The sequence below is a fragment of the Montipora capricornis genome, chromosome 9 (genome assembly GCF_036669925.1).
Source record: "Montipora capricornis isolate CH-2021 chromosome 9, ASM3666992v2, whole genome shotgun sequence".
NCBI lineage: Eukaryota > Metazoa > Cnidaria > Anthozoa > Scleractinia > Acroporidae > Montipora > Montipora capricornis.
In genome coordinates, this window is record NC_090891.1 from 20,167,070 (window position 1) to 20,186,318 (window position 19,249).

Sequence of the window (19,249 nt, forward strand, 5' to 3'; positions counted from 1 at the left end):
TATCCAGTGAATCACATTTCTGTTTGCGAAGCACCGCTTTTGAATGTCCATGTTTGATACAGGAAAAATTTTCATAGTTTGTCTTATGTTTTGCCGCACGGTAAAGCTCTTTACGTTGAACATTAAATTCTACTCCTTTTGCCACGCGCCTTACCGTGGCCGCCCAACAAACTTTCACATTTGACAATTACGTGTAATACGTCAACTCAAACAACCCATTCAACGGTGTTCAACTACAACCGTGCGAACTTTGCAAGGAGGGGTGACTGTCAATCAAATTCGCTCACCCTGATTGGCGTATAAGTTTTATCCGGCAAGTTTTATTTAAAGTTCGATCCGGCAGCTCATACACTAGAATTTTAAATATGGGTTGAGGTGTGTTTTACTGCATCACAGGGGTCAATATGCGGTATTAACAAGCAATTATGAGGCGGGAGAGGGAATCCCCCATATAAGACCCTCTTAAAAATTATTTAAAATCTATTATTAGCTGTGTCATACTGCGTGTTATTTTAAGAAGGACACCTTATTGGTCAATAAGTTTGAAAATGGGCGTAATCTAAATATAAATTTCAAACAATTATTTTCCCTTTTTTACCTCATTATGAACTCTCTTGGTATTTACCATGACAAATATTGAATGAGATTAATCGAGAGAACGTATGAGATCCATCTATAAGAACTCAGTGCGGATATGAATAGACTTTTAGAGCGAAGGATCATTGCTGTTAATGAAGCAATTTTAGCAGTTGCAATGAACAATGAAAAAGAGAGAATTCCAGTCTTGAACGGAACCCGATCACTTCCCTACAACTCTGTTTTAGCACTGAGCCATCTGGTAGATAAATGATTGCGAGTTCGTATGAGACCCACTGATCTAAAAAAAAAAAGGGCAGGATCGAGCAAACTATTGTTTCTCTACTAAAACTGATAAAGCCCACGGCGCCATCTGGTTGGAACCGCGTTCGAGCTAAAGCTTCGCATAGACAGTGACTTATGGATAAAAACGGAGCCTTCGTAGATAGTATACGGAAAAAATTGGGAGTGTCACCGGCAGAGGTAACAGTCCAAGAAATCAGGGAATCTTTCGAATCCCTATTTGGATTGCGTATGGAATTTTTATAAGGTTGTGACAATGTGAACAATGCTGTGCCTTCGTGTTAAGCTTGTTAGAGCCACTTTCGTATGAGTTAAAAAAATGTTCGCAATTTGTTTCACGGACCAATGTTTGGCAAGGTTAAAACAAAGCTTCACCTGATTCCTGCGCCAAGGAAACTCCTAATATGGGCAGTAAATGTTCAATTGCCCAATCAAATTACTGCATTTCAAATGATGTCAAAGCGAAACTTTCCAGCCAATACAAAATTGCGCTTGTTTGTTTTTATTTGATAAGCCAATTAAATGTTTTGCATTTTTGTTTACGTTGTGTTTCTTACGTTTATTTTTCAAGGTCATATGAAAGTCGCTCTATCACTGCGCTCATTTCCCTGAAGAAACCAACTTGAAGTCTAGTCTCGGCAAGTGTTAGGAAAGTAGTGAACCTGGAAGCAGTCTTGGGTAAAGAAAGGATATTTTCGAATTTGGTCATGATAACGTTGCTGAGCACGGGCTGGTAAAGGGCAAAAACCTAGTGATCCCATTCAGACCCAGGGAACTGAAATAGCCTCCCATGGGGTTTTCATGGTATTTGTGGCCAGAGATAAGACGACAGGAAATCCCCGAGCCTTTCAACGTGAATATTAGTGCTATCTGTCTTGTTAAGAATCAATTACAAAGGACGCAGATCTTACGTAATGAATTAGTGGTCGAAAGAAAATCCAAATTTTGCCGGCTGGAAAAAAAGGGGATATAGATTCAATTCTTTTACTATTGGCCTTAAGCCACGATAATGACAAATAAATCCCTTAGAAATACAACAGTACATTGAATACATTTTATTAGTATTAGGAGTTACCATGATGAAGCACCTAGGCAGACAACTTTCTCTGGTCGAAATTTAAACCAGTAAAAAAAAATCGTGCATCAATGTGAACGAAGCCTAATTAAAACCGATTGTTTTGTGGCGTTCTCGTTGTCCGGTCACCGCCGTCTTGAAGAAGTCGCTTTAGACAAAGCTCACGGGAACTGTATCAACCTCGTCCCCAGGGTCTCTTTTCTTCCCGCTCCAAGGAAGAGAAGAAGAGAAACCCTGGGGACGAGGTTGGAACTGTATTCGAAAAAAAGAGGCTGGAGACAATCTTCGAAAGGTCATGGGCATTGGGTTTCAACGTGTAGCACCAAGAGTCACGTTATCTTTTGTCTAGTTCGGTCACACGCTTTAGCAGAGGCGAAATGGGCGAAATCCCATCCGAATATTTAGGAAACTACCCTCCCCAGAGTTATAAGCACATAGATACCCTTACTTTCTAAAGTCACACAGCGAAATCAATCAACTGACAAAGTACGTTTACAGGGTTTTTAATGCCATGTCGTAAATCTCGAAATTCTGGTTACATGACTTTGAAATCAAGCAAGATTTCCCCGATATGACCCGAAAATTCAGCTGTTTCTCTTTACTATAGACCCGTGTGACTTCAGCGGAGCCAAATGCTAGTATATTCTCTTCCCTTTCAGAGTGCAAACGATGGCGTACCACAAACGATCCCTAAAAGATAATTTTAAATTATAGCAATTAATCCCGAGTATATTGACAAGTGGGGTTTGTCTTCTGCAATACTGCATGTGGCTTACGACATTTCGTCTGAGTGTCTTCCAGACCCAGGCATCTTGATCGGAAATGCAAGTAATTACCCGGGGGGGGGCAGACTCTTAACTTTAACTTGCTTTTAAGGCTCAAAATTTCCTTAAGCCACGTCCAGATTGGTCTCCTTTAGGGGTCACAAAAAGCTTTAGCCGCCCCCAGATGGTTTCCTTTTGGGGTTAAATTCAAAATTTCCCAAAAGAATCCCCGTCTGTTCCATATGGGAGTCCCCCCCCCCCCCCCCCGGGAGTAATTATTGTAGATGCAAGCTCCGAGTAGCGAATTCCCGTAGAAAAGGCCGAAGAAGAAAGAAAATATCCTACGTGAATAAGGCCTGGCAGAACAGATTTGAGGTGGCGGATATTCGAGTCTTTCTTGCGCTTCTTACCCTTTTTCTTACCCTTCTTGCACTTTTTCTTGAAAACGATAGGTATGCGCCATAGGTATGCGCCACTCGCCCGTGACTGAACGATTCGCGGTTTGATAACGCAACGATACCAGGATGACATGTCATTCCAGAACGAGGAATTCATTCGGATTGAAAACCGGAATGAACTCATTCCGGAATGACTCGTACTGGAACGAGATTTCGTCACGATATCATGTTAACAGATGTATGGCGATGAAATAGGTAAAGGTAAAGAGATTTATCTGAGCAGAGAAAAGTATTTTAAGATATTTGAAATAATACTGAGGCATTTGCACACTTACTCTTTGGAATTTTTGTGCATGCTGAAAAGTCCCCTGATCACGTTTGCCTGCTTCAGTTCGAAGTTGATGTCCTCCTTATAATTCTCGGTCAACTTTACGGAAAAACAGTCCGTGGTTCTATATTTGGTCTTTTTTGAGGCGTCGCGACAACAGTCTATTTTAAACCTTATTGAAGAGAACAAATAGAGCGGTTTTCAATTGAGTGTCCAAAGTAATTAGCGAATTGCTTTGGCTTTGCATTACTTCACTCGGTGATTGGTTCAAAGTTCTCGCGTCACTTTTTCAACCAATCAGAAGTGAATCAAAACCAATCGTGGCTCGCGCGTGCACATTTTCCCGCGCTCGGCTACGTGTAATTACTTCGAGTTTTGATTGGTTTACTGGATTGTCTCCGTCCTTTTTGGTTGGCCAAAGCAATTACATTGGTTTTGGTTTTACGACACTCGATTGAAACTCGCTGTATGACAAATATGTTATTATAAACTAACAGTATAACTAAAATTCAAGAAAGCGCATGAGTTCAGCTATATATCTCACCAGAAGCCCGTGACTAGAAGCATACAACTTCATTGTATTTGTGGAATTTGTTTTTACAGACAGAGACGGTTACTTTTAGATTGATTTTCCCGCAAAACCAGACCTTTCCAGCTAATCACAAGTCTTGCATGAGAAATTAGTACCCATTGGATTGAAAATGGTCACTAGTGCAAGCCAAATCACATTTAAATAAAATAGCTTGATCCGTGAAAATGCCGTTATATAGACCTAGTATTGGTGTTTTGGGCTCATGGTGCCAGGGTCTTCATTGTCGTCATCGACAAAAAGACCCTGGAAACGAGGTTGCTGGGTATGGCTTCCTGATCTCACTAAAATCCAAGAAATTATTAAACAAGACCAAGCCTTGACCTTCTTTCTGGCCCAAACAGATACCGTTTATTTGCCTACTCCTCCCTATAAAATCTCTTACAGTTAAGAGTGAGGATGGCTTAGGAAGTGTCTGATCGCGTTTTTTGTGGTTCATGAGTAAAGAAGCGGTACGTACGTCGTCGATGGCGGGTCAAAAGTCTGTGAAGACTTCTCTTAATTTTCCTTTTTCGTTTTCAATCTTAATGAGAACTTAATGATTCTTTATTATGACTAACCTGCGATCTTCTGCACTATTGGAATGCTCACTATACATTCCGGCTATGAAGCCACCGTCATTGCAGAATTTAAACACAGGTTCGTCCCAGTTGTTTAAAAAGTCTGTCCTTTGGCACTCCAGATTGTCTTTCTTGACAGGTTTCTGAATCTCGCATCCAAAGCTCCAGACTCGGTCTCTTCGGCACGAACTGTAAACGCTTTTGATTGAGGTTAATGCCTTACCTCCTACAGAGAAAGATCCAATGGGCCATTTTCGAAATATTAATATTCAGCTTGATAGCGAGACAGAGAGGTCAAAAACAATAGAAACAAGTTAAATGGGTTAAATGGTTAAATGGGGAAAAATGCCTCAAGGAGCGCAGACTACCTTTGCATGGTCTTTCTTCAGTAGAAGCCCTTTGATAAAGCTCCTTCCCTTAAGTTCAGTAAGTTCTAAATTTTGATAAAACGGACCGGGCATTCGTTAGATCTTTTTCTTACTTAGGAGATATATCGGTGGCACTTACTCTCGCATAAGAAATCCACTGGCTTGTCGAACTCATTTGCCCAGTCAGTTCCGTCTGGTCCCGTTGCTTCGCATCTCTTTGCCAGTTTCAATGCGTTTATCACTTCGCCACTCACCAAAGCACATGCGAAAACCAGACTGACGATAACGGAGATAGTGACTTTTCCAATCATGTTGTCCTAAACGAAAAACCATTTCATCAGTGTTACGCATTGTACAATTATATTTTCCCTTGTTCCTTTCTTTCAGTTTAGTCTTAAGTTATACCAAATCCTATTTCCGTGTTTGAAATAGATTATCTTTGTATACTGGTCGGCAGTTAGAGACTTTCCGGCGCTCAATTTTCTCTTTATGAATGCTCTCACTTTTAGCAATGCGCGAGGAAACAAACGAATTATGGTGGTTGGTGGACGCTGAAGTCGTTCCGTGGTTCCATCGTGGGTACTGTTACAAAGAAATTGGGAGCGAATTAGATAAAAAAGTAAGGACTTCATATGCGTAAGCGAAATTTGCAAACAAAAAAATGCTACGTGGAAAACATGGTCCGTGGTCGGAGCATAGAGAAAAACCTTACCTTCTCTCCTAAGAGCAATAAAAAAAATTACACAAGAAACAATTCCAGTCAATTCTGCCGGGAAGCTCCTCACATGGGACTTGCGTTCCGTTGTCGAACCATTATGAACAGATACATTAAGTATAACAAAAAATGCTTCTGGCTTTAATTCAAGGGCAAGAAAAAAAATTCGCAAGAAAAACGCCAAAAACAAATATGCTTATGATAAATTTCTTTAGAAGGCTGATCGATAAATAAGCTAAAGAGAATGTGTACACACCATGAAGTAGTCTCATTTTTCTACAGTATCAATGATGCTCAAGAAATTTTCTGACCAGTTGTTAAGAGTTAAAACTTTACCTCAGTTACCCGACTCAAGTTTGTAGCCGCTTTTACTCAAATCAGGTTTGTTGCGATCACCACAATGTTCAAAGACAAACTGACTCGAAAATCTACAAGCGCTTGTATTAAGGTGTGACTGGATAGTTATGAGACTATCGCGGTGGTGTTTCTTTGCGCAGTCATGGTAATAGCACCTTCTTGTTGCACATTCTTTAATAACAAATACTTTCAGAAGAAGAAGCTATGTATCCTAGAAACAGAAGACAAATCAGTATCATGCGGTAGCTAAACTGGCCAGAGATGAATCCAAGAACCATGATCCCCGTACATATTTTTTGTAACAATCTTTTGTGAGCTGATTAGAAGATGTTCCTCTGGGCAACCTAACTCCAGTGAAAAATGTTCCACTTTATTTTGGATATTTTCTAGGAAGAAGAACCCATTTTAAGAAATAACTCCACTTCTAATAACAGGGTGCCTTTCATTTGGTTTTATTATATTCTCACCGGGTTCTCACGGTATCTTTTAAACTACGGGCTTTGTTTGTGCATTTTTGGACAATTTAATTTGTATGGGTATATACTCATTATATTTAAACTTAGCGTGTGGTTCCAAACAATTAGAGTATTGATTGTTTTCTAAGTAGGACGTTATTAGGATCAAGTACAATTCAAAGAATAGACCATTTCGAATTTTCACGGCTGGACTGGATGTAGCAAGGAATGGAGGCTAATGCGGGCAAATCTTTTCAAATTCAAATTGATTTGCCCCCATTAGCCTCCATTTCATGCTAGATCCAGTCCAACCGTTAGAATACGAAACTGACCTATTGTCCAAGTTTGCTTCCTCTTCGAATTTCCAAGTGCTTTATTTCCGTCCAACTGGTCGTATAAGAACTGCATGGAAGACGTCACCAGTGTATAGTTTACATCGCAGTTTAGTTCATTGTTCTCAGTTACTGCAGCTATTCGATTATAATTTTGAACAGAAGCTTATGACCTTGAAGCGTTTAACTCCGGTTCAGAGCTGAGGTTTTTTTTTTAGTTTAAAAATTTCCTGATTTGGATTTAACGTAGCTCGTGCATTTTCCCGCGCGTGCAGTTTCGATCTTATTTGAGCATAAAATTGGTGTCCCATGATGCTAAAATCCCCCGCCTTGTTCCGAGGAGGAGAGTTGCAAGTTCCACGCTTCAAGTTTATGTAGTTCTGTTTTGAACAATTTAGTTGAAATTTTCTGTGCTTTATGATATGACCCAGTATTTAGGCGTGATTTTCAATATGTATTAAGATTGAAAGTTAATGGTGCGTCTTAATTGTATGTATAACAAGTGCGCCTTATAACCGAAAAACTACGGTATTATTATTGTTTTTGTTCTTATTGCTAATGTTATATGTTATTGTTATCAGTATGATTTATTGTTTCTTACACTCTGCCCGTATGTAGGGGTCCAGTCGGCCCGCCACAGCGACTGTCCTCATTTTTCTTTTTATTGCGCATGCACAAAGTGGGTGCATTCTTTGTAAATCGAAACCCGGTAACCATTGATAACCATGCAGCAAACAAAATGATAATCACAGACTTATGAATGTTTTGTTCATAAGTTTTTTGTTTTTTGTTAATTTTGCGTAGTTCTACCAGTTACTAGCCCGCTATCGCTATGCAATTTACGATGACCCAGAAAATACTTTTAAACAAAACGTCTCAAAGCTTCGTAGCAAAAAAATCCTTATATTTCTACTCTTGCATAATATAGTACAGTACAGACACTTATGTATTGAGCTTGGGCAACCAGTGTGGAAACTTTAATTGAGGGATTAAATTAAACCTTGAGTTGTCATGCTGTATGACATGGATCAACCGGACTTGACGTCGAGTCACTCGAGGGGAACTGGGATCTTTTTCTCTAGGTACTTGATATATGTTGCATCAAACCGTCTGAGGCAGAAAACAGTGTACCAGGCAAGTTGAGAAATCCCATGAACTGTTACCTTCGACAAGTAACATTGTTTTAAAATGATCAGAGATGGTGATAGAGAAGATGACCTGTGCAGGGTTATTGGAGAGCTTCAGAAAAGCTCGCTTTTCTCGAAAATGAAGGCAGATTTGCAGGTACTGTGCACCAAGCTCACAATTATGCATATAGGTCAAATATGTACAGCTGCCTGACTGTCCAAAGTGATACAGCGCTGTCGTTACTTCGAGTTGCTGAAAGAACGAAGTGTCAACGGAAGCCATATCTGTAGAATAAGTTATGAACATGAATGAAGTTGAGCTCAGCTATTTTGATTTGTTGACAAAATTTATTCTTCTCTTCAAAGAAAGAAGTCGGAAAGCCTCATATTCATGTCTCAGACATGAAACAAAGTGTTCGAACATACCTCAGGGATTCTGGCTGGGAAGTGAAATTGCAGAATGCTGTCTACGCTTTATTAACGAGGTGAGGCATTTTTAAATATATCAACATACAGTGTAAGTCAAGATTTTGTTTTGGTCGTGTCGGTCTCTTGTCAGGTACAGTTACATTACATGTACATGTAGTTCATTAACTATTTTCTGTCAGTCAGTATGAAGCTATTTAATAACAGTGGCTGTCAGGAATTGCTTAGAAATGGAGTCTGCCAAACACAGAATGCAGACCCCAGACCACGCTCAACACCGATACCCAGTAAGGCTAAACTGCAGAATACAGGACCACTTATTTCCATACCATTGAATAAAAAAGTTCCTATTGTTATGAGCCTCATTCTACAAAAGTTTCTGTGACAAATTTGCATGTGCTGGCCCTTTGTGGCCCTGAATTTTGTAGTTGCTTCATTTTAATCTTAGGTTTGAAAGAATCTGTCTTGTACTTCTTCAATTTAGGGACTTCTCTGAGTGAAGTTAAGGCAATGCTTTTCATCAGCTGTCATTACTCATTGAAACCACTGTATACCCTTAAAATAAAATGATTATATGTAGTGGAATTGTCATGGAAAATTCAGGTGCTTCTTGACTGTTACCGGTACCTCATATTCTCAAATTTCCAAAAGTTTTCCCTTTTCATTGAACGTTATTAACTCTTGCACATCTCTCTTCTCTATGGTTATTGGTTGGAGCCTACATGTATGTCTATACATGAGAGTTTGCAGATTATGCGTGCAGAGCCTACAGAACCTTTATAATACATGGTTCAAATGTAGCCTCATCTTCGATTATTGTACCCGCTGAAAAACTGAAGATGGTTTTTCTCTCAAAACAAATGTTGAAGAGATTTTCTAAGTGAAAGGTCACAGTCAAAGCAAATTGGGAATTGGAATGTGGCTCATGTTTGGGGATAAGGGTGGTATGCTTCCTGATCCCTGTTATCACATTAACTGCTCAAATGCCCTAGGATGCCCCCAGTTAACAAGGTGAAATCATCTAGCATTAGTCATAGTAAAATCTCACTCCCAGGAGTCAATGGGTTATTAAAGAAAAAATAAGACCATTATGATTTTCAAGTTTTTCTTTCCTTTTTATCCTTCAAGCCTACCAATGTCCCGTACCTCAGACATCCCTCAAAACCATATTAAGGAACCACTGGCCTTCTTACGCAAAGCACAGGTATGTGTACATTGTAAATACGCAACTCAAAACTTTGGTTAATCAAGCCTTCCATAGCACAGAATTTAGTCTCAACTGACTACAAAGTATAATTTACCGTAATGGAAAACTAAAGATGGATGTTGTTCTCAATATGCAGCTGTACATGTAAATGAGGAACAGTCTTTTTGCTGCCCCACCTGTGAAATACTGTCTTTTAATAGAAACCAGTCCTGCCTTGATGTTACATGATAATTAAGTGCTAAACTTCAACGGGCAACATGGCTCCAACACAGCAGACCGTGATGGGAATTTGTGCAATAACACATTTTCAGTCCAAAACGATTACTACCCACTACCCCTTATCTAGTCTGCCAATGACTAGCTGTGATCTTATTTTCTGCATAGTCTTCAGATGTAAATTTGTTATCGCTGCAATGTCTCTTATGAGGAGAGCAATGAATTTTTTCATTCTAAGATAAACTGGGAGAAGAGAATCGTGAAGAGCATCAACAGCATGTGCACAGAATTATCACTCCCTCTGGCAAGAAAGGTATAAAACACATAGCAATTTTTTTGTTATTTTAATCTCTGTAATGCTATTCCTTGTCATTCTGCTTGTCCAAAACCATGCAGGGGGTGTATTTTGGGAAATCTGAAGACCATGTTACAGTTTCTAACAAGTTTGGTCAAATTATCAACACTGTAACTTATAAAAATAGTTAGGATAGTACACACTCTCATTGGTCAATAGCTGTGTTACATCAGGCAAATTTTGATTGGTTATGTGTTGTCAGATGCATGTTTTGATTGGTTGGTAGGAAACATGAGGCTTGAGCATGTATCAAGAAAATCTGTTTCAATCAAGAAGTACAAAAACCAGCATTTACCTTCATTTGTCAAATTATTTTTGAGAAAAATTTTTGTAAAAGCAACAGATGACTTTTTTCCATGTTTACATAGTCTCATCTGAACACTTGTGGAGTTGGGAGAATTCTGGACAATTATGCAAACCCTGGACTGCATCTCTGGTTTGCATAATATTATTGTCTCAAATTCTCCAAACTCCCCATCATGTTTCACCAACACTTCAGCCAAAACAAACAGTCAAGAATACTTTAACTGCTGTTTTCAGTCCTTCCAAAATGTTGTCAAAAGTGCCAGTTTCTCTCTTTTTTTAAGAGGTCAGCTGCAGATCAGGCTCATATGTCATCAAAGTTTGAAACATTGGGTGGTGAATTGGATGAAAAACGTAAGTAGTCAGTTGTGTAATTTAGTAAGTGGTAAGTAACACTTTATTTGAATAGGGAGCATAGTTACATGTACAGTCAAAGACTGTTATTAGTCTCTCGTATGGCCCTGTGACAGACCACAACACCGGGAACTCCATGCGCTTCTCTTTTCAAGTAGTGTGTGAGATCTTTAACATACCTTTGTCAGAGTTTAAGAACATTTAAGGGTTGTGAGACCGGGCCTACGGTTTATACATGTAGTCTTTATCTGAGAAGACTAGGAAGAGAGTGTAACCATTTGCAGATGTCATTACAAAGGCAGCACTTTCTCCTCAGTTATTTACCCTGAATGTTGGTCCAGCTGGAGTTGAACTCATGACCTCCCGCACGCTGGTGCGCAAATTCAATAGTCAACAGGTCGGTGATCAATATGGTTACCAATGACTGCCTTTTTATATCTCTTAAACTAGTTTGAATGACAAACAAAATAGTCATTGAATGCAACTCTCATTCACACAAAATGTGGTATCTATCCCTACCTATGCCCTGGTTGATCTGCATTATTTTTCATATCATACTCAGATTCATCCAATTATTGCCAATATACAAATGCAGCATTTTTTCACATGTTGGCACAGTTGTTCATTTGTTCATTCGTGGTATGTCTGTGAAGTCGGTAATAGCTAAGAACATTTACCACTTAGAATAAAGGTGTTGTTGTTGTTGAAATAGTTTTTGGTTAATCACCAGGGTCCACTTGTTCAAAACCTGATTCAGCTAATCCTGGAATAGTGGAAAGATTTCTTTGACTTTATTTACTGATTAAAAAATGTTTCCGCAAGATTCTTAGCCATTAATTTTGAGTTTTCCTTCAGCATAAAATAAGATTGTTAAAGGCTTTTTTGGTGGGCAAAGCTCAAACCTTGGTTGGTATTTAATCCCAGATTAGTGTTTGAACAACTGGGTCCGGTTGTTCGAAAGCCGATTAACTTAATCCAGGATTAGCGTAAACTTTGGTTTGCTTTTTTAACTTTTGGGTGAAAGCTTCTTTTGGTTATTTTTTGGTTTTCAAGCTTGACTTCGTCTAATGTAAAATTTTGCCAAATAGCAGCGTTGTACAACATTTAGGAGTAGAGAAATAAACTCCTTGGTTATTTTTTAATCTGGGATTAGCGTTAATCAGCTTTCAAACAACCGGGCCCTGGTGGACCCAGAAAGGTATAAACTTATGCTACATTGTATTTTCATATTCTTTGGTACTTACTTTTCAGAAATGGAAAAAATCAAACCAGTCTATGCTCCAAAAGACTTTTTTGAGGTTATGACTAATAGTATTGACTAATTTAAATGATTGCAGTTCATTGATTTTATTTTTATCTGCGAAAATAGTCATTTTTGAGGAAATGAGTTTCCATACTACGACTTACTACTATCCGTATCTTACACTGTGTGCATGCTTTGTGCTGACTATACAAAACTTATTTTTCTATTGTTTTTGAAATGTTAATCTTCATTTGCCATTAAAAGTTTTAAAAAAAGTAAATTTATGTGGAACATGATACATGTGTGTATGACTTTCAAGGCACCCACAATGCTTAATTCAAATTCTCTGCCTTACAAATATAGTATCCATAAAAATTGAGTTTCTAAATATTGTCTTCCAGGCTCTCATAGGCATTGAAAATCCAAGTTTCACTCCACTTCGAAAGACACCAAGGCAAGATTTCAAGATACTATGTGTGCCAGAGGGGTCTTTTCTTAAGGTCTGAGAGGACACACTGGCAAAGCAACGCTTGCTCACCAACATAACCTTCTCTTGGACCTTGGGAAGAAATTCCTTTGCCAACTTAACTAGTGTTGTTTGAAATAGTATCCTTTCAGCATACATTACATGTAACTTCAAGTTTTGTGCAAGAATATACTGTAAAATGGATACATGTACATACTGCATACCTACCTTGCTGCTATCCCTGAAAATGAGTTTAAACAATGACAATTGCTACAGCAATGAAAACGTCTCTTCAAATTGCACAAAGGCAAAGTCTCCTGTAACAGTGTTGATGATGAACTTATAAAAGGAATGGTTTACCTTTAAATGCGCCTATTTTATACAATAAAAACCTACATGTAATATAACCTTAAATTTGGAAATGTCAAGTTTGGCAGAGAAAGGCAGAGAAATAATAATATTAAAATGCCCGTCCCACGCAAAGCAAATCTATGACCTTTCCATCATTATGGCGTGGATGTTGTCGTAACTGTCTCCATTGCTTATTAAAATAATTCCCTACTGATTTTAACTCAAAGACAGCCACAAAATCAAAATCAAAATAATGGTCAGCTCAGAAACTTGAGACAATGAGTGATCGTGTCATTTTAGCCATCCTATAGCATGCCAAGGGTTATGACTAATTTTCTTTTGAGTGACTTTCTAGTTGATTCAATTCATGCTTTTAATACACAGTTCCATCAAGGGCTGGGGTTTGATCAAGGTCCAGCTACACACAAAGTCTCTCCATGAAATGGTGAGTGTATCAAAGTGTTTGCTTGCTGTTCATAACATCGTTAGATTTGTTGTCCTTTGATTTCAAAAAATGACATGAAGCAACCCTGTGACTGACTGACTTGAAGGTTTGCGCTAATTCGGAGTGGTGTCCTTGAAGTTCTTGTAGTTTTCTTTTGCATTTCACCCTTGATATGTTGCAATTTACCAGTAGTCCATAAAAAGTTTTGTAAAAAGTCATTAATATCATTTGAGACTGGCAGCTGACACTAACTTATTTTTGATGTTACAAAGAAGAGTATGAGGTCAGAGCTAATCATTGTGCCATGATAAATATTGAAAATTTATTTTTAGATTTGGGCCATGCTGTGGAGTTTATTTCACTTGTTTCTAGTCTATGACAGCATGGTCTGCTTTCATACAAGCTGACCAACTACATGTTTTCCTTGAAATAATCTTGTAGCGTGGCACAGAACTAATGATAGTATACACTTAATGTATGGTCCCGAGGGAAAGTTATTTTTGTTTCCCGAGAGTCCTGATGTTATGTTGATGGAAACATCACTTTCCCAGACATCTAGTTTCCCAAGGGACCAGACATCAAGTGCTTTGTTATATATTTAGACTTTCCCTTCAACAATCGCAGCAAAACAAAAAAACACATGCGGGCAACAACTGCTGCAATTATTGATCAGGGGCACATGACCAAAAATCAACCAATCACAGTGCTCGTTTTGTTGAGTGAAAGTCTAGGTTTATTATAACAAATTTCAACTGATCTTTATCCTAATAGGGCCAAATATCAGGGTTTCTCTCTCTTTCCTTGTATTCTCTTGGGTCACTCAATTATACCAGTGTAACTTCAAATGCAGTAATTGTTAAAAAGTTACCGTCGTTAGTACCCTGGGTCTCAATTTTACATTGGCCTTTCTGTAATTTACTAGTAGATAACCCACACTCACTCGCACAGCTGCAGTATATTACACATTCAGTTGTTAAGTTATGCTCCATTGGAAATACTCAGATACCCCGCATATATTGCATCTATCACATATGACTGAAATGCACTAAGCTCTGAAGCTAGTGCGCAAACTCTCCATGAAAAATTTTCTGATAGAGGTATTTCAAACTGAACGTAATGGAAATTTTGTGATGTAAAAGAAAGGCTATATTTTACTGTACAAATTTTTCCTACAACTTGTCTCGCAACACCAGGGCAAGACAAGGTGCACAGAGTATCTCTCAAGTTCAGACCTTGCAACATGAAAATTTGGTTTTATCAAACAAGTTGATAAAGGTAGAAATACCACCGTGAAAGATTTGGAAAGTTGACGCTTCGAGCATCAGCCCTTCGTCAGAGCGAATAGAGGAATTGTGGTTGTTGTTGGTTTTTATGAGAATGTGGAATTTGTGAATAAATTTCTGGAATGAGAGGTGTTCATTGATTCCGTGTGGATAGAGTGTACCTAGTTGAAAGAGTCTTGTTCGAGATTTTTGTGGACCTTGCAACTAGCAGACCTTGCAGACATTGCAACAAGCAAAGAAGTTGCAAAGCAAGTTGCAGAAACCGTTGCAGAAAGTAGAATCAATTTCTACTGTCTTCATTGCCTCCTTCTACGTTTTTCTGTCATCATCCAGTTAGGGATGTTCAGCAGTTGCGAAAGAAGCCTGAAAAACTAGCTAAAACTACAGACTTGAACCGAACACGAACCCATCATCACGCGATTGCGCTGCTCATGCGCGTTCACTACCATCCAAGCCTTCTCCTAGCTGGACACTTACAATTGCAAATTCCTATTGTATCCGGTAATAGGTGAATGGGGGAAACTTTGCATATAAAGAGGCGGGGATGCTCATCGGAAATTTTGAACCCTTAAAAGAGACCAATTCAGGCGTGGCCCAGGCTTTTCTCAAATGCCAAAATGCTTTCCCCCTATTTTTCCCTGTTTTTCAAACAAACCGTTCACATTTTAAAGAGTGCAGGTTCCTTTAATTTTACAACCTTTTGATTTACTGATAGAAAATAGCATACAAAGAACTGGACACAGGAAATCTCCACAGTGGAGTGGATGATGTTTTGCTGGAGAGCTCATCTACAGGTACGTTACTGACCGTGATTTGGTATTAGAGCAATTTGAGCCCTGTTTACAGGAGCAAGTTTTCTTTGACAAGTTTTCTTGACAATAATCAATGCTCATGTAAATGATCGACAGGTTTTCCTTGACAAGGAATAATAGCTCGTGTAGACGATGAACAAGTTTTCCTTGACAAGTTTAGCCTGTACCCGAAATACTTGTTATTCAACGATTACATAAAAAAATGTTACAGCCCAAAAGCTCGTTCCAGACCAACTTGCTTCTCGTTCTAGCCGCAATTTTGTATATTTGACAGCAATGAGCATGAGCGTGACACTGGGAACTAATGTCATTAATATTCATTGCACATCACATAATGAATTACATGACAATGCAATTACAACGAAGAAGGAAGCACATTAATTTTTCAGTCAAGATGATTCACATTGGTAGAAAACTGAAGAACGAGGTTATGAAGTTTATTTTCGGCAAAACGAAATTTTCAGCCTGACGTTTACTGTTTGCCGCAAACGCTGCTCGCGCCCGTTTCTCGAAAGTCCCGAAAGCTTTTCGGGCCCGAAAAGCCATTTGTGAAACTGCCAACCGCTTGTTTTGGAAAGCCGATCTTTTAACATGTTTTCAAGGTAACAAAAAGAAAAATGACTGTGAAGTTTGACGAGTTAAATCCTCTTGAGATGCAAAGGCCCGAAAATGGCCCGTAAAGTTTCGGGACTTTCAAGAAACGGGCCCCAGGACACTTTATCGAGTGAGGAAGGGAGAGGACCCTAGGAACGAGGTTGTAAATGCAGCTTATGCAAAACACGAGTTCGCCCGAAACTCCCGTGCTGCATTTTAGATTCAGCCACGTACACACGCATTGCATTCTTAAACTTGTGAGTCTTTGAAGTCATTTTCTCCTCGATCCAGCTCTCTCGAAGTTTAAACGTTAGTAATGGCGGACCATTGGATAGGAAAATTCCAGTAAAGGATAAAAACTTGGGTCACTTAGTGTTTAGTTAACATAGTTTTGAAATCCAAAGAAGAAGAAGAAACGATTATTTGGTCATAGTAGCACTTTAATCACTGTTTAGTCATTCCGATAAAGGAGATGCGAGCAATTTTCATCCAACCGTGAAAACACGGTCAGGATCTTTGCTTGACGCAGTGAATGGCCGTGTTTATACTAGAGACGCATAATCCATCAAGGCGAAGCAAGAAGCATAATCCGTCTGGGACGAACTTGCATGGAACAAACATTTTTCCTGCTTCTGTTAAATTCGTCTAGTATAAAGACGGGAACGAGAGGCAAAATGCGTTTGGTCGAACTACCCAGTTTCGTGCGTCGTCCAAGACGCACTAATTAAGTGGATCTTTTGCCGAGACGCATTATGCTTTTTGTGCCCGTCTTGATGCCAAACGAACTTGACAGACCCAGAAAGTTTGGCTAAGTTCGACCCAAACAAATTATGCTTCTCTATGGTATAACAACGGCCATTCCCACTGAAATAGTTTTCATAGGACGTATAATTATTGTGAAAGACTTATCTTTCTATTTTTCTAACTTTCACCCAGACTCGTTTCCTTCCGACTGGAACAAGTTGGGACGAAAAGGTAAAATGTTTGTTGTTTCACTCGGTCCATTGACGAAGAATGGAGAACAATTGTTACTCTCGTAGAGATGGTTTCCTCGAAAATCATAACGCGAGACTGTTGCCTGAGCAAATGAAACGGCTACCTCTGGTCGAAGTTGGTCGCTCCAAAGCGTCTCTGCTAAAGTTTCTGATGTGTCAGCTCTTTCATGCCCCCCCCCCCCTCCCTCCCCACCCCCTTCTTCCACCTTAAACGGGCGGAAATAACATTGAGAATCAAGTTTATCAAAGAAACAGTTTGTTGTTGTTGCCAAGACAAACTTGGAATCGCTTACTTTCCCCTTATAACTTTTCCTGGTGCGGCCAACTTGGAAAATTGTAACGTACAAAAGCTCTTTTCTTTTATCTTTCACTAAAAAATATATTCTGACACACACGTTTTCCTTACATACACTTGTGATTCTGAGGGCGATTTTTTGAATTTCAGTGATTTGCGCTTAATATTAATAATACACTTATGCTTGATAATTGCCCTTAGATCAATACATGGTACAACGATTTGGAAATATTGCTCATGAGAGCGATTAAAACTCACAACATTTGTATCGTTTTAACAGTTATTCAACAGGGGAGTACATTAGCCGCCAGACAGTATGCCAAATATGGATGTCCTCCTGGTTTGAGAGGGGATTTGTGGAAACTTATCTTGTGTTATGACGTCGATGATGTGGTACGTACAAACACAAAATTAGTGGGATGGGGAGTTGCCGTAACGAGTTCAGCTTATAGCTTAAAATTAGGCAACAAAAAGTACACCACTACTTTTAGCAATCAATTAAATTAATAACAAGTTGAAAATACCGGTCTTGTAATCATGTTATGCAGCAAAGATGTCATGTTTTCAATTGAGTACTTTTGCGAACTATTGGAGTGTAACTTAAGGGGGCATTCAATAGGACATTTCCGAGTTCATGTCTGCCTCCTCTTCAAAGCGAGTCTAAGTGCGAAGTTTTTGTGAGGACAATTAGTTCTACTTTACATATGAATGAAAACTAATTGCCATAGGAAAAACTACGCACTTAAACTCGCTTTAAAGAGAAGGCAGACATGAACTCGGAAATGTCCTATTATATTCCAATCATTTTTCTTCTATCTTTGGTTCAATCGCTTTCTACCTTTCAAATTTAGTTTCAGCTTTTATTGATCACTGTAAACTTCTTTTCTTGTCAAGTCACATAATATTCAATCGATCCTTTTGTGAGGGTTCATGTGTTCTTTAAATCCATGATACCTAGTTCAAGTTTTAGTTCCTGTAAGTTTTGGTGCAACAGGGCACGTTCAAGTAAGGAAAAAAGTAAGTAAGTATCATTATTTACCCTCCGAGTTTTAGAGTAGCGAGTAGCTAATATCTCAGAGCATTGAACAGAACAATTTTAAGAATCCCAACTGGCCGGAGGCAAACCCATTGGTTATTTACAAGTGCAGCCAGGAAAATGAACCAGGGACTACCTGGAACAAATTCAACGAGTGGTCAGAGCGGGTCTTGAACCCGGGATCTCCGGATCTCAAGGCAAGCGCCCTAACCACTGGGCCACACGGCCTCCTAAGACTGAAACTTTTGTGACCTTTGACTTAGTTCATTCCTGTGATCGAACCTCTCGAAACTTCAGCGGCGCGTTTCTGTTTGTACTTTTGCAGGATCTGTTGTATTTTCAGCAGCTCAAGCAGTATGTTATTGACTATGACATGCTAGTGGATAGCCTCATCACCAAGGTAATCTTTTCTTTGAGTTTGATTGGCCAGGTTATTGTATCTCTAAGGAGGCATATTTATGACAACCTGAGCAGAGGTCATCTCCAGTGTCAAGTTAAACTTCGTTGTCAGTTAATCGTATAAATGTCATTAGCAGTACTAAACAGACCCTGCTACCGCATAACCAATCGGACGGGCGGATTTGGTACACGTGAGGAAAATGAACCAATCAAGAAGCAGGCTGAAGGGAAATCAACTTAAATTGACGCACGATTTTGTAATCGCTGATTGACTCCATTTGGCCGACCCATGATGCCTGATGACTTACGTTTTGGGTGGTTCTTTACACAAAAGAATGCAACTTATTTACACTTGGTAGCTATCGGACAGAGAACTGAGATTCAGTTCAGAAATTAACTACGTTTTGATGTTTTGCCGCAGAGATCTAAGGTTCGATTTTCGATTTGAAAATTAGTCTAAGTGACTTCATGTGATTTCTTCTATAAGGGAAATGAGATTTTGGTTATACATGTATTAAAAAT

General features: G+C 39.0%; 2 protein-coding genes across 3 annotated transcripts in view; one reads left to right on the forward strand and one right to left on the reverse strand.

Moving 5' to 3' along the window:
* Positions 1–2,441: 2,441 nt before the first annotated feature.
* LOC138016787 (hemagglutinin/amebocyte aggregation factor-like) lies at positions 2,442–6,131 on the reverse strand. Its single transcript, XM_068863971.1, has 5 exons — positions 6,013–6,131; positions 5,101–5,278; positions 4,594–4,819; positions 3,452–3,616; positions 2,442–2,644 (listed from the first exon to the last, which is right to left on the reverse strand). The coding sequence occupies exons 2-5, from the start codon at positions 5,270–5,272 to the stop codon at positions 2,590–2,592; spliced, it is 618 nt and encodes a 205-aa protein (XP_068720072.1). The 5' UTR covers positions 5,273–5,278; positions 6,013–6,131; the 3' UTR covers positions 2,442–2,589.
* Positions 6,132–7,922: 1,791 nt separating this feature from the next.
* Positions 7,923–19,249, forward strand: part of LOC138016347 (TBC1 domain family member 19-like) — a 24,262-nt gene continuing 12,935 nt past the window's right edge. The window contains exons 1-12 of one of the 2 annotated variants that reach the window (XM_068863502.1): positions 7,923–8,104; positions 8,314–8,432; positions 9,502–9,577; positions 10,035–10,109; positions 10,739–10,808; positions 12,060–12,106; positions 12,453–12,505; positions 13,253–13,313; positions 15,312–15,390; positions 16,939–16,977; positions 17,573–17,685; positions 18,654–18,728. In XM_068863502.1, coding sequence (XP_068719603.1) covers positions 8,009–8,104; positions 8,314–8,432; positions 9,502–9,577; positions 10,035–10,109; positions 10,739–10,808; positions 12,060–12,106; positions 12,453–12,505; positions 13,253–13,313; positions 15,312–15,390; positions 16,939–16,977; positions 17,573–17,685; positions 18,654–18,728 — 903 coding nt within the window. In that variant the 5' untranslated portion in view covers positions 7,923–8,008. The remainder of the gene's footprint in view (positions 8,105–8,313; positions 8,433–9,501; positions 9,578–10,034; positions 10,110–10,738; positions 10,809–12,059; positions 12,107–12,452; positions 12,506–13,252; positions 13,314–15,311; positions 15,391–16,938; positions 16,978–17,572; positions 17,686–18,653; positions 18,729–19,249) is intronic. The other variant, XM_068863503.1, reaches the window with a different exon arrangement.

Bases quoted from the DNA above. Each gene is read 5' to 3' on its own strand.
- LOC138016787 (XM_068863971.1), bottom strand. From the start codon at position 5,272: ATGATTGGAAAAGTCACTATCTCCGTTATCGTCAGTCTGGTTTTCGCA. The intron at 3,617-4,593 runs GTTAGTCATAAT...CTCTTCAATAAG, and splicing joins AATAGTGCAGAAGATCGCAG to GTTTAAAATAGACTGTTGTC. The intron at 2,645-3,451 runs GTAAGTGTGCAA...ATTATCTTTTAG, and splicing joins ATGCACAAAAATTCCAAAGA to GGATCGTTTGTGGTACGCCA.